At 41.2% G+C, this 14598-nt stretch overlaps 1 protein-coding gene across 5 annotated transcripts in view; it reads left to right on the top strand.

Annotated features, from left to right (window-relative positions):
* FYB1 (FYN binding protein 1) overlaps positions 1-14598 on the top strand; it is a 92133-nt gene that overhangs the window by 58176 nt on the left and 19359 nt on the right. For 2 of the 5 annotated variants that reach the window (XM_070743415.1, XM_070743417.1), the window contains exons 10-15: positions 602-624; positions 4256-4316; positions 6575-6712; positions 11025-11056; positions 13238-13307; positions 13449-13563. In XM_070743415.1, coding sequence (XP_070599516.1) covers positions 602-624; positions 4256-4316; positions 6575-6712; positions 11025-11056; positions 13238-13307; positions 13449-13563 — 439 coding nt within the window. The remainder of the gene's footprint in view (positions 1-601; positions 625-4255; positions 4317-6574; positions 6713-11024; positions 11057-13237; positions 13308-13448; positions 13564-14598) is intronic. The other 3 variants (XM_070743418.1, XM_070743419.1, XM_070743416.1) reach the window with 2 other exon arrangements.

Consider the following 14598-nt stretch of genomic DNA (forward strand, 5'->3'; position numbering starts at 1 on the left):
CTTAAGAACTTTACGAAAGGCAAGGAGGGTGGGGGCAGTTCTAATCTCTGGGGGGAGCTGGTTCCAGAGGGTTGGGGCCACCACAGAGAAGGCTCTTCTCCTGGGTCCTGCCAAACGACATTGTTAAGTCGATGGGACCCGGAGAAGGCCAACTCTGTGGGACCTAACCGGTCACTGGGACTCGTGCGGCAGAAGGCGGTCCCGGAGGTATTATTAGTATTAGTGTTAGTGTCAGTATTTTAAGGAAATATGTTATATCTGATCCAATCGCTAAAAAAGCCATTGACTAGATTTGCATAGCACACTGGCTAAAATGTAGCCAGCTTTGTGCCAATAATTTGTAGAATAAAACCACGGATCAGTTAAATGTCTGTAAGCATGTTGTGCAACCCGTGACAGGTTCTTAAAATTTCTAAGATCACTATTGGTCCAGAAAATATTGTCATTCTTCTCAAGAAACAGTTATAGAGCTTAGCAACAGTATGAAAATAATAGATGAGAGTGATTAACCCTTAACATGACTTTGCATGTATGTGAAAACGTATCTGGTTTTCTTTGCATTCAACATTTCGTTTTCTCTTTGTTTGTTCTATGGGCAAAGTGGAAGTCAGAGTGCCATGGGAGGTGAGTTCTCCTTTTTATTAAAGCCTTGAAATAATAATTATCTCCAACATTGTATTGTTCTTTTGTGATGCTCTTTTTAACAATGGAAACTAGAGCTGATCCCTGTGAAGCATAATCAGTATTTCCAGTAGTGTCTTTGGGGGCCCCCACATAGATCCTAGAGCAGTAAGAGGGAGATTGTGATCCCCTTATATAGAGCGCTGGTGAGACCACATTTGGAGTACTGTGTTCAGTTCTGGAGACCTCACCTACAAAAAGATATTGACAAAATTGAACAGGTCCAAAGACGGGCTACAAGAATGGTGGAAGGTCTTAAGCATAAAACGTATCAGGAAAGACTTAATGAACTCAATCTGTATAGTCTGGAGGACAGAAGGAAAAGGGGGGGCATGATCGAAACATTTAAATATGTTAAAGGGTTAAATAAGGTTCAGGAGGGAAGTGTTTTTAATAGGAAAGTGAACACAAGAACAAGGGGACACAATCTGAAGTTAGTTGGGGGAAAGATCAAAAGCAACATGAGAAAATATTATTTCACTGAAAGAGTAGTAGATCCTTGGAACAAACTTCCAGCAGACGTGGTTGGTAAATCCACAGTAACTGAATTTAAACATGCCTGGGATAAACATATATCCATTGTAAGATAAAATACAGAAAATAGTATAAGGGCAGACTAGATGGACCATGAGGTCTTTTTCTGTCATCAGTCTTCTGTTTCTATGTTTCTAATAGCGAACCTCTGGCATGGGTGGCACAGGTGGCACTCGGAGCCATATCTGCCGGCACGCAAGCTGTTGCCCTAACTCAGCTCCAGCATGCATTGCGTATTGGTCAGCTGATTTTTTTGCTTGTCCAGAGGCTCTAGGAGAGCATTTTCAGCTTCTGGAGGGGTATGGGGTATGGGGTGGCAATTTTGCCCTTCCCATGCTCCAGGGAAGCCTCTGGAGCCTAGGGAGGGTGAAAAACAGGCCTACTGGGCCCACCAGAATTTGGGAAATGGGCTGTTTCTGGCCTCCAGAGGGTTTCCGGGGCGCAGGGGAGGCAATTTTCACCCTCCCCAGGCATTGAATTATGAATGTGGGCACTGGCGCAGGCGCGATAGTGTGTGTGTGCCCCCCCTTTTGGCACCCAAGGAAAAAAAGGTTCGCCATCACTGTCCTAGAGGCATTCTTGGAAAATAAAATAGTGGGTGGTTATTGTGCAAGGCTTTGTTTATTTTTAGGTATATGAGGAGATTGTGACTGACCAACCAACTATTGTTGTCCTCAAAAGGTTGGAAACCCTTCAGTTTTAGCGTGTTTGTCAGTGATTTCTACATCTGTTTGAATGTTAGACAAATCAATGATTTTCTTAATAATGACTGACAGAATTAACCCCAAATATCTGAATTCACACAAGATTCTCAACTATAAACAATGGATTACCAAGTAACTGGGGTAGTTTAGAATGGGACAGATCATCATAAGAAAGTAATCTCAAGATAAGATCTTATCAGCAGTCTTATTTCAGAGTAAAATGATGACTCACGTTTATAACAATTGGAAAATGACCTGTTTACACAAGAAAAAAAATCAATAAATTCATATATTAATGATCCCTTTACTAAGCAAATCGAAACTTCTTTCTCTCACTTCCTTTCACTGAATCACCAAGCAAAGTCCGAAAAGTTTTCCCGGTGATAAATGTTCAGGGTAAATACCTTTATTCTTTAAACAATGGGCATAAAATAAAACCTCAACCATTATCATCCCATTTACTTTTTTTAACAATAGCTGCAAATGGAGAGAGCTAATAATTACTGAATCTACAAGCTACAGTATATTACTAATTACTACTAAATAATAAATAATAATAATGCGATTAGGTTCTTCCCAGATATTTATTTAATGTGGCTTAATCCAGTATCAAATACAGTAATACCTTGTCTTACGAACCTAATTGGTTCCCGGGGGAGGTTCATAAGATGAAAAGTTCGTAAGACGAAACATTGTTTCCCATAGGAAACAATGTAAAGTCAATTAATCCGTGCAACAACAAAAAAAACCGCAAAAAAACGCCGCCGCCCAGCTGTCACCTTTTGAAACAGCCGGGGGGCTTCCCAGCAGCCTCCCGAACGCCGAACGCCAAACCCGAACTTCCGGGTTCGGCGTTCGGGAGGCCTCCGAGAAGCCCCCGGCTGTTTTAAAAGGTGACAGCCGGGCAGTGGGGCTTCTCGGCGGACTCCCGAACCCCGAACCCAGAAGTTCGGCAAAGGTTCGGGTTTGGGAGGCCGCTGAGAAGCCCCGCAGCCCGGCTGTCGTCTTCTAAAACAGCCGGGGGGCTTCTCGGAGGCCTCCCGAACGCCGAACCCGGAAGTTCGGGTTTGGCGTTCGGGTTTAGGAGGACTCTGGGAAGCCCCCCCGGCTGTTTTAGAAGATGACAGCCGGGCTGCGTGGCTTCATGGCGGCGGCGGCAGCGGGTTCGTAAGAAGAAAAAAGTTCGTAAGTAGAGGCAAATATTTTCTGAACCCCGGGTTCGTATCTCGGGTTGTTTGTAAGATGAAGGGTTCGTATCATGAGATACCACTGTATATCCAAGACATTCCATTGCATAGGGGAAGACCAAGGATGAGCTAATTCTTAATGGGCAACAAGATGCCCTCTTAGATTTCATTCCCATAAAAAAACAGCATTCTTTTTCTGAGTGGGAATGATGAGATCTGTAGTCCAACATGTGTGCAAAGCCCCAGCTAGCTTAGACAAAGGCTGGAACCAAAGAGTTCTTCAGTGAACAAAGATATCTGTCCAATTTACATCCGAACTCAGTAAGATCTACTTCTGAGTAGAAATGTATTGGATGCATGGTAAATAATCTTAAATGTATTAGGATATATGTATTTATATTTTGGGGATGCAGTGGCTCAGTGGCTAGGATGCTGATTTTGTCAATCGAAAGGTCAGCAGTTCAGTGGTTTGAATCCCTAGTGCTGTGTAACGAGTGAGTTCCCGTTACTTGTCCCAGCTTCTGCCAACCTAGCAGTTCAAAAGCATGTAAAAGATGCAAGTAGAAAAAGAGGGGCCACCTTTGGTGGGAAGGTAACAGGTGTTGAAGAGCCGGGGTGGCGCAGCAGGTAGACTGCTGTACTGCAGGCCACTGAAGCTGACTGTAGATCTGAAGGTCAGCGGTTCAAATCTCATCACCGGCTCAAGGTTGACTCAGCCTTCCATCCTTCCGAGATGGGTAAAATGAGGACCCGGATTGTGGGGGCAATAAGGCTGGCTCTGTTAAAAAATGCTATTGCTAACATGTTGTAAGCCGCCCTGAGTCTAAGGAGAAGGGTGGCATAAAAATCAATCAATCAAACAACAAACAAATAAACAAATAAATAAATTTCATGCACCTTTGGCATTTAGTCATGCTGGCCACATGACCATAGAGACGTCTTCAAACAGCTCTGGCTCTTTGTCTTAGAAACAGAGATGTGCATTGCCCCCTAGAGTCAGGAATAACTAGCCCATACATTTGTATTTCAACTGCTCTATTGTTGTTCCTAGAACCTATAAGCTCTTCTTGCTCCAAATTTTTAAACGAAAAGATGACTTGATTCATAAACTCCATATCTCCCTATTTCTTCCCCTGTCCCTTAAAACAGGGTTTCCACCTCCACCAGATGATATATATGATGGTGTAGAAGATGATGAGATTCCAGCGAAGTAAGTATGAATTACCCCAAAAGTGTTAGCTCAAGATATAAATGTGTTACAAAATTAACAAGTTACATACTGGATGAATTTTGGAGGGTGTTGAAAATGAAATTATAGACATGTTTATCCATAAATTGGTTTCTGAACTTAATCCTATGAATATTTCCTTCAGCAAGTCCCATGGAATTAATTTATATTTTTCCCTATGTATACAGGTTTAAGACTGGGCTAAAGCCATGTGTGATTTCTTCTTTGCTATTATTGCTGTTGTTGTTCTTGTTGTTGTTGTCATCTTTCCCCATTTCATGCGTTATAGAGCAATTAATCCCAATGTACTGTCATATTTATTTACTTATTTGATTGGACCTATATGCTGCCCCCCTCCGAGGACTCGGACACTCAAGAACATTACTTATGTTTCCAAATATATTTTAATGATCCACACATTATGTTGGGATGTACAGTGGTACCTCTACTTAAGAACTTAATTCGTTCCATAACCAGTGTTCTGTCGGGCTCTCTGGTAGACTCCTCCCAAAAATTCACAAATTTCAGACACACACACGTTTGAAAATTCAAAACAATGTTCTTTATAATGAAAATTCACTTAACCTAAGCCCTCTTTTGGTATAGCAAAGAGCACTTGTCTCCAAACAAACTGGTAATTTGAACAAGTCCCTTATCAGTTCTGTGATACTTAGCTTGCAGCTGTGAGTCAATTCACAGTCCTTCTTCTTTCACAAAGTGAAACACACTTTGCTCTGGTTTAGTTTCAAAGCGGGGAAAAATCAGCACACAAAAGGTCAAAGTCAGTAAAGCAGTCACGAAACACAACAATCAGATAATCCTCCACAATGGCCAAACCCACAGGCTGCTATTTATAGCAGCCTCACTAATTATCACAACCTCACCCAATCACAGGTGGCCTCATTTTCTTTGATAATAATCTCTCAGTTGTTGTTGCCTATGCATCGCTCTCCGCATGCGTGGCTGTATCATTAATGTCCTCGGAGAGGGGCGGCATACAAATCTAAATTATAAATAAATAAATAAATAAATAAATAAATAAATAAATAAATAAATAAATAAATAAATAAATAAATAAATAAATAAATAAATAAATAAATAAATAAATAAATAAATAAATAAATAAATAAATAAATAAATAAATAAATAAGTAAATAAGTAAATAAGTAAATAAGTAAATAAGTAAATAAGTAAATAAATAAATAAATAAATAAATAAACTCTTGTTCTGAATCCAAGGAGGAGCTAGATAATTGATCTCCTTATGAGCTGTCTGCCACACTCTCCTCCTCCCTGTCACTCATGTCTTCTTAGTCAGAGGAGCCTTCATCATCAGATTCCACCGGGGGCAAAACAGGCCTGCAGCATGTGGATGTCTTCCCCACATCCACAGTCCTTGGGGCAGGAGCTGGGCCAGAGCTAACCACAACAACCAGGTTCTTAAGTAGAAGCCATTTTTCCCATAGGAATCAATGTAAAAGCAAATAATGCATGCAAACCCATTAGGAAAGAAATAAAAGCTTGGAATTTGGGTGGGAGGAGGAGGAGGAAGAAAAGGAGAAGGACAGTCACTGCAGAAGGATTAAAGGGGGAATGGCAGGAAACTGGCCGGGTCTTTGTGCCGCTCTCAAATTTCCTGGAAAATTTTTCCAGGATCAGGTTCTTAAGTAGAAAATGGTTCTTAAGTAGAGGCAAAAAAATCTTGAACACCCGGTTCATATCTAGAAAAGTTCTTAAGTAGAGGCGTTCTTAGGTAGAGGTACCACTGTATACTTTAAACATTCCAGGCAACTATATTTCATTTAGCAAATTATGGTGTATAACACTGTTAATGTTAATGCTTTCCACATCAAAGATAATTAAGGCATGTTAACCATATTATTAAACACATGTATTCAGATATATTTATGTGCATGCACAATATTTGTACAGAGAGCAACTTTTTGATTTACCTCTGGGCAGAGTTGCCTAAAGTGCTAACTTTAAGTAAATGTTTTTCAAATTCTCCAACTTTAAGAGTGTATGGATTTCATCACCCAGAATTCCACAGAGAGAATTCCAGGTGTTGAAAATTCACACATCTTCAAAATTGCCATCGTTGTAAAACACTGCTCTAAATAATCTGCAAATAGATCCCTGTATACATATTTCAATTATTCAATTAACCCACTAGGCCAAAGTCCTTGCTAACTTTTTTTAAAAAAAATTCTACTATGTAATAATTGTGTGCATACTTCAAAGATCTGTGTCACAGGATGAAGAGAAGAGTGACACCTGGTCCAAGGGGCTTTTGAAGATGTTAAAGGGAAAAGATTACCAAAAGAAAAGTATGCGAGAGGCAGCATCAAAAGTCAATGTGACAGAAGATGAAAATTCCTTGTAAGAGACTGCTGTGAAAAGTAACACACGCCAAGCTCACTAAAGCTAATACCACGGATTCATTGATGATTCTGCTCTACTAACCACTTCTCACAGCAGCCTAATAAGCCACAAATCAAACATGCCTAAGATAACACAAGCTATGGAACTATCACCTGACTAAAAAAATCTGGGCTCTCTATTCTGTGGGTGACTTGATATCTTTTAACTATCATGGTTGTATGTTAGGAGAAGCGGTTTACTATGAAGCAAGGAGAGATGAATAACAGTGTTGAAGGGCCCTTATAGATCATCTAGTGACTAGTTCAACCCCCTGTTCAAGCAGGAGACCCTATATTTTATTATTTATTATTTATTTATTATTTAGATTTGTATGCCGCCCCTCTCCGCAGACTCGGGGCGGCTCACAACAAAGCGAAAACAATTTACAACAATAAATTTACAATATCCAGTAATGGGCAGCCAAATTTTTTACTGCCACACTGTGGGTGTGGCTTATTTTGTGGGTGTGGCTTAATGGTCATGTGACCAGGTGGGAGTGGCATGAAAGATCATCATCGTTCAAGTGAACTGTTGAGTCCTCGGCTTACAACCTTACCAGTGTCGCTCACTGGGGTGACAATTTGCTTCGCGTTTCCCACGCTCTCCTTCCTGGGTCACCCCCTGCCTCAGGCTGGGTAGCTAGGCAAACAGGCGCTCCAGAAGCATAAATGCTGCCAGCGCTGCTTCCACCCACACCTTCTGCTTGCCCTCAGGTGGGAGGTGTCCGTGTGAGGCGGGAAGGGAGACGGGCAGAAGAGAGAGAATCTTGTCCACAAGGCCAGGAAGGAGGAAAGAGGAAAAAAGCAAGGAGCGCAGATGCAGCAGCAGCAGCAGGGGGAAAAAGGAGAGCTGAGCCGAGACCTGTAATCCAGAAAGTGACAGCCTCCAATCAGCTGGAGCTGCACACACATCTTCATTTCCGCCGGTGGAACTGCGTTCCACCCCGTCCTGGTTGCTTCCCACCCCTGCCTATATCAGTGATGGCGAACCTATGGCATGTGTGCCATAGGTGGCACATGGAGCCATATCGGAGGGCACACAAGACTTTGCCCTATATCAGCTCTAGCGCATATGCGCGTACTGGCCAGTTGATTTTCGGCCTTGAGAAAGGCCATTTTGATGCTTCCCTGAAGCCTCTAGAGCAGTATTTTCCCATCTTGGTAACTTGAAGATATTTGGACTTCAACTCCCAGAATTCTCCAGCTAGTGAATGCTGGCTGGGGAATTCTGGGAATTGAAGTCCAGATATCTTCAAGTTGCCAAGGTTGGGAAACACTGCTCTAGAGTACAAAAGACAGCACTAGAGGCAAACCAGAAGTCCATTTTTCCAAACTCCCGTTTTGTCCATTTGGTCATTTTTCACCGTCCCAGGCTTCAACGAGGCCTGTGGGCATGTGTGTGGATGGGAAGAATTGTGTGCATGCACAGGGGCAGCATGGGGTGCGCATGCATGGGTGGGAGTGAATGAGTATGTGCATGCATGCTAGCACATGCACACTTTTGGCACACAAATCAAAAAAGGTTCGCCATCACTGCCCCATACCATTTCTGACAAGTGACTGTCCAGTTTTTTCTTGAAATGGTGAAGCACCCACAACTTCTGAGGGCAACCTGTTCCATTGGTTGGTTGTTCTCACTGTCAGAAAAATTCCTCCTTATTTCTAGATTGAATCTCTCCTTGATCAGTTTCCATTGATATTTCCTTGTCTGCCCTTTGGGTACTATGGAAAATAGGTTGTCACCTTCCCCCTGTGACAGTCCATCAAATATTGGAAACCTGCTATCATGTCACCCCTTCATTAGACTAGCCATGCTCAGTTTATTTATTTTTATTTATTTATTCATTTGTCCAATACATAAATACATAGGAAGAAAATAGACATGTGATAATATAAAAGAGGGTGAAAGTGAACTTAGAGGAGAGGATATATGAAAGGAAGAGAATATATAAGATAGGTGAAAGAAAGGAAAGACAATTGGACAGGGGACGAAAGGCACACCAGTGCACTTATGTACGCCCCTTACTGGCCTCTAAGGAACCTGGAGAGGTCAATCGTGGAGAGTCTAAGGGAGAAGTGTTGGGGGTTAGGGGTTGACACAATTGAGTCCGGTAATGAGTTCCACGCTTCGATAACTCGATTGTTGAAATCATATTTTTTACAGTCAAGTTTGGCGCGGTTCATATTAAGTTTGAATCTGTTGCGTGCTCTTGTGTTATTGCGGTTGAAGCTGAAGTAGTCATTGACTGGTAAGACATTGCAGCATATGATCTTGTGGGCAATACTCAGATCGTGTTTTAGGCGTCATAGTTCTAGGATTTCTAGGCCTAGGATTGTTAGTCTATTTTCGTAGGATATTCTGTTTCGAGTGGAGGAGTGAAGGGCTCTTCTGGTGAAATATCTTTGGACATTTTCAAGGGTGTTGATGTCTGAGATGTGGTATGGGTTCCAGACAGATGAGCAGTAGTAGTTCTTGTAACTGCTCTTCGTGTTTTAGTCCCCAGACCCCTAATCAGCTAGCTGGCTTCTATTGAAAATAGATTCTAGGATATCAATCTGGGTAGCAGAATTAGGAGCAGGCAGACCTGACCAACTGGAATCAAAATTTGGCCTTGCATAGCTCTAATTCACATTAGCTGGGTTTGTCCAGGAAAACATGCTAGTAGAGTGTGACTCCTAGTGGAACAATGACAGTGTGGATTTCACAGAATTCTACTGCTAAATAGAAAGCATTTCTCAGCATGCTCCTCCTTTAATTATATTGTTTTAATATATCAACTGCAACAATAATATATTGCATTTATGTAATACAATGGTACCTCATGATACGAACTTAATTGGTTCCAGGAGGAGGTTCATAAGGGGAAAAGTTCGTAAGATGAAACAATGTTTCCCATAGGAATCAATGTAAAAGCAAATAATGCATGCAAATCCTTCAGGAAAATCCCAAACTTTAGAAGGGAGGCGAACAGAGGGCAGGGAGGAGCAGCTAAAGGGGGCGGGTGGAAGAAGCAAGGCTAGGCTAAAGGGTGAGTGGGAAGGAAGAAAGGCAAGGGGGGCGCCCCTCCCTTTTCTTTCTTCAAAAGACACCCTTTCAGTGCTTGCAAACACGCTGTTCTAGTTATTTAAATGGAGTCTTTTCCCCCCTCCAAGCCACCCCTCCCTTTTCTTTCTTAAAAAGACACTCTTTCAGTGCTTGCAAACACACTGTTCTCCTAGTTATTTAAATGGAGTCTTTTCCCCCCTCCAAGCCACCCCTCCCTTTTCTTTCTTCAAAAGACACTCTTTCAGTGCTTGCAAACACGCTGTTCTCCTAGTTATTTAAATGGAGTCTTTTCCCCCCTCCAAGCCACCCCTCCCTTTTCTTTCTTAAAAAGACACTCTTTCAGTGCTTGCAAACACGCTGTTCTCCTAGTTATTTAAATGGAGTCTTTTCCCCCCTCCAAGCCACCCCTCCCTTTTCTTTCTTCAAAAGACACTCTTTCAGTGCTTGCAAACACGCTGTTCTCCTAGTTATTTAAATGGAGTCTTTTCCCCCCTCCAAGCCACCCTTCCCTTTTCTTTCTTCAAAAGACACTCTTTCAGTGCTTGCAAACACGCTGTTCTCCTAGTTATTTAAATGGAGTCTTTTCCCCCCTCCAAGCCACCCCTCCCTTTTCTTTCTTAAAAAAACACTCTTTCAGTGCTTGCAAACACGCTGTTCTCCTAGTTATTTAAATGGAGTCTTTTCCCCCTCCAAGCCACCCCTCCCTTTTCTTTCTTCAAAAAAAGGGGGGGAAAGAAACCCCTTCATCCCAGCAGCAGCGGCTTGGGTTCGTAAGGTGAAAATAGTTCGGAAGAAGAGGCAAAAAAATCTTAAACACCGGGTTCGTATCTTGAAAAGTTCGTTAGAAGAGGCATTCGTAAGATGAGGTACCACTGTACTTTGAAACTGTTTAAAGCCCTTTGAGTTATTTCAGGCCAAGGTATTAATTTCAGAGTGATATAATAGCTTGAGAAACAGGCGTCTAATTATAGCCAAGAAACAAAACCACGAAAAGTTCACGTGTGAAATAGGTAGAGGTTCTTGCTATTATATTTATAGATGTGTTATTTAATTATATAAAGCAATTATGGCTCTCTTGTTGTTCAACCTACTAACCTTAATCTGACAAAAATTCAAGATACTTGCTTTAAACTTTTGTATTTAGCCTCATATGATTTAAAGCTGACATAATGCCAATCCTTCCATATCATATATTAATTAAGATTGTTTCTAAATTTATTTCTAGAAGAAGTCCTTTAGCAAAACAAACGGGGAAGGGTAAGTCGTTGAATGAAATTCTTTGACTGTGCCTGAATTGAATTACAACTACTATATCTTGAATGCAGAAATCTGGATAATTATGAGATGGCAGCAAAGAGATCTAAAACATTGTAGCTGGCAGACGTGCCAACATGACAACTAATAAATTGGAACCTTGGGGAACTTCTAGACTTAATCACAATTTCACTTTGTTTATCATCATTTTAACTGTGAAGGGCACAAATAGGGCAGCCACTAAACAAAGCCAATCTGTAACACTATTAATGTTATATATAATTTGAGAGCAGAGACTGTTGAAAACATATTTTGGGGTATCTACAGTGACAAGGATAATACACCTTAGGCAACAAGTACTGACAAGCAACTTTGGGTATATCTTATATTCAGTCAATTATTCTGAAATGTGTTGCTGCTTCCAAGCAATTCCTACTTTCAGATTCTAACTCAATGAGATTAATAGCATCTAGTTATTTTAACATCAATTTAATAGCAAACACAGGACACAATCCAATCCACAAATATGTATTGCCCAGGAAGCAGAGTAACGATGCTGAGACAGTAGCTGGATTTAATAATTTAACTTTATTAATTAGCATAAATTTAAATAACGTCAATTTGAATAACATCAATTTAAATAACATAATTCGAACATTATAACAGTGTAAACAAAGGACCTGCAGAGGCCAAAACTAATGGGGCGGAATTTACCTGACATTACCATGAATGTCAAAAACATTCATGGCAACTTTGGGTGAACCTCCTTGCTGATCCAGCCACACCCATAAGCGTGTGGGAGGAGCTCACCGTCCAAACCCCGAGGGAAATTGGATAAGGTGAGTCCCATGGGCATCCCCTCTCCAATCCCTGAAGTTGTGCAAACCTCTAGTTCATGGGGAGAGGCGGCCCATCATCTTGAAAAGATGCCCGAAAGGAGAACGTGCAGTTGTTCCTACTGCCCATTTCCGCCCCTTACCTGCGAAACCCCAGTGACCAGAGGGAAACCAAATTAATCCAATGTATCTCTACATTGCGCCACACCCCCTAACCAGTCCATTCTTAACGACAGTGTGGAATAGGTGAAAAAACAGCCGCACCAAAGAGAGACCGCCAAAAATTCCTATTCGGCCCCTAGGCGACCCCATCCAGGCACACTGCATGATAGAGGAGGGCGGGCGGGTGTTCGCTTTTCAGGATAGCCGAGGGCAAGAGGAGGAGGTCCGCTTCGAGCCGCCCTTAAATAGGGCAGCTTAGGACCTCCTCCCAGGCCCAGGACGCAGCGTGCCTGCCTGGCGCGATGTCAAAAGCCGACCTCTGGTTTTTACCCGGAAGTCGGAACAGGACTGGCAGCGTCTCCCTGGCTCCGGGGGCAATTTCGGCTGGTGCTTGAAGGCACCGGCCGTGCATTATACCGTACATAAGCCAGTACTGCCCTGAAATGCATTAGCTAAGTCTTAATTAACTCAGTCAGAAGATTTCTGGACTGTTGAACATGTTGTTCTGTTAATATAAGAAAAATCACATAATAGCCTGATTTATATTTGTATGGCATACATAACACATACATTCACAGTTTCAACATATTACTCAATGTACCTGGCTAGGTTTACAGGACAAATGTTATGGTAATTTTTGCCCTTGTCTAAGCTTTATTTGAATGGCTAAACAATCCAGGAAACAAAAACTGGTTTATTTTTAAACTACAAAGTTACGTGTGAAACAAAATTTTAAGATAACATAAAGATAATGTCTTGGCTTAAAGCAGTGGTTCTCAACCTGGGGGTCAAGACAGTCAAGACAGTTTCATAGGGGTCGCCTAAGACCATGGGAAAAAACAAATTCCCCATGGTGTTAGGAACTGAAGCTTCTATTCTGACGCCTTGAAATATATTTTTATAATCCGACCAATCAGACATTTACAGTGGGGGTGTCCCTCTGACCTTCCTCTAATCAAGTTAAAGGGAGAATTGGCCCTAGACCTATGGCTGGAGGTCACCACAACACAAGGAACTATTTTAAGGGGTTGCGGCATTAGAAAGGTTGAAAACCACTGGTTTAAAGTATGGCTTTTGTCTAAAATTGAAATCCTAATTTTTTTATTTTTGTTCAAATTTGTAACCAAACTATATGTATAAACATAACCAATGATAATTATCTTTTTTTTCTTCAAATCTATGTTAGATTCTGGAGACAGTGATGTTTATGATGATGTTGAATCCACTGACTTCCCTGCTCCACCAAAAGAAATTAGGCAAGTTAAAATAAAATAAAGAGTTTGTTTGTTTTCAGGTCAACCAGTCCCCACTCCCCTAGTACAAAAATTGCAGTTGCAGCTACATATACCAATGAAACGCACTGATTTTTTTTCTTTTGTCCTAATGTATTGGTTTAGCCTCGGGAAAAATATAAAATCTTTGAATTTTGGGAGGGGCAGATCTGATGAACGTGATTCACAAAGGTTTAAGAAGATTGACAAAGAAGAGAAAGATTTTCGAAAAAAATTCAAAGTAAGTATTTGTTCGTTTGAGCATAAACATCAATATGTTAAATAAATATGTAAGCCCTTAATGCAATATCTGGTCATGATATAATTTCCCAGCTTCACAAGAGCCCATAACTATTGACAAAGGGTCCAGTTTCAACAAGATGCTGACCAGGGCAAAACAATAGATGCAATTTATATAGACGTCCATAAAGCCTTTGACTCAGTGGTTCATGATAAACTACTTCTGAAACTGAAATCCTATGGCATCTCTGGACCACTACATGACTGGCTAACTTCATTCCTCTCAAACAGACAACATATAGTCAAAATAGGGAGTACCCTATTTAATCCCGTTCCTTTCAACAACGGTGTACCCCAAAGCAGAGTACTAGGACCAACACTCTTTATACTCTATATAAATTAACTTTGTGATTACATTACAAGTGACTGTGTTCTCTTCACTGATGATGTAAAACTCTTCAACACTGACAACACTGCTACCCTCCAAAAAGACCTTGACTCTGTGTCAGAATGATCAAACATCTGGCATCTCCAAATCTCAACTAACAAATGTCCTGTACATTGGCAAAAAGAATCAGAACACAAAATACAAGCTGAATAAACAAGACCTTGCAGATGACCCTCACTCTGTCAATGATCTTGGAATACACATATCAAATGAGCTAACTGCCAAAGCCCACTGCAACAACATCGCCGAAAAGGCTTCAAGAGTTGTTAACCCAATCTTACATAGCTTCTTCTCTGATAATTTCACACTACTAACCAGAGCATACAAAACATTCACCAGACCAAACCTTGAATACAGCTCATCTGTCTGGAACCCACACCACATATCAGACATAAATACACTAGAAAGTGTCCAGATATATTTTACTAGAAGAGCCCTCCACTCTTCTATTCCCAACAGAATATCTTACACAACCAGGCTTGAAAACCTGGGCTTAGAAAGCTTAGAACTGTGTCGCCTTCGTCATGACCTAAGCATAGCTCATAAAATAATCTGCTACAAAGTCCTACCTGTCAACGATTACTTCAG

The sequence above is a fragment of the Erythrolamprus reginae genome, chromosome 2 (genome assembly GCF_031021105.1).
Source record: "Erythrolamprus reginae isolate rEryReg1 chromosome 2, rEryReg1.hap1, whole genome shotgun sequence".
Lineage (NCBI taxonomy): Eukaryota > Metazoa > Chordata > Lepidosauria > Squamata > Dipsadidae > Erythrolamprus > Erythrolamprus reginae.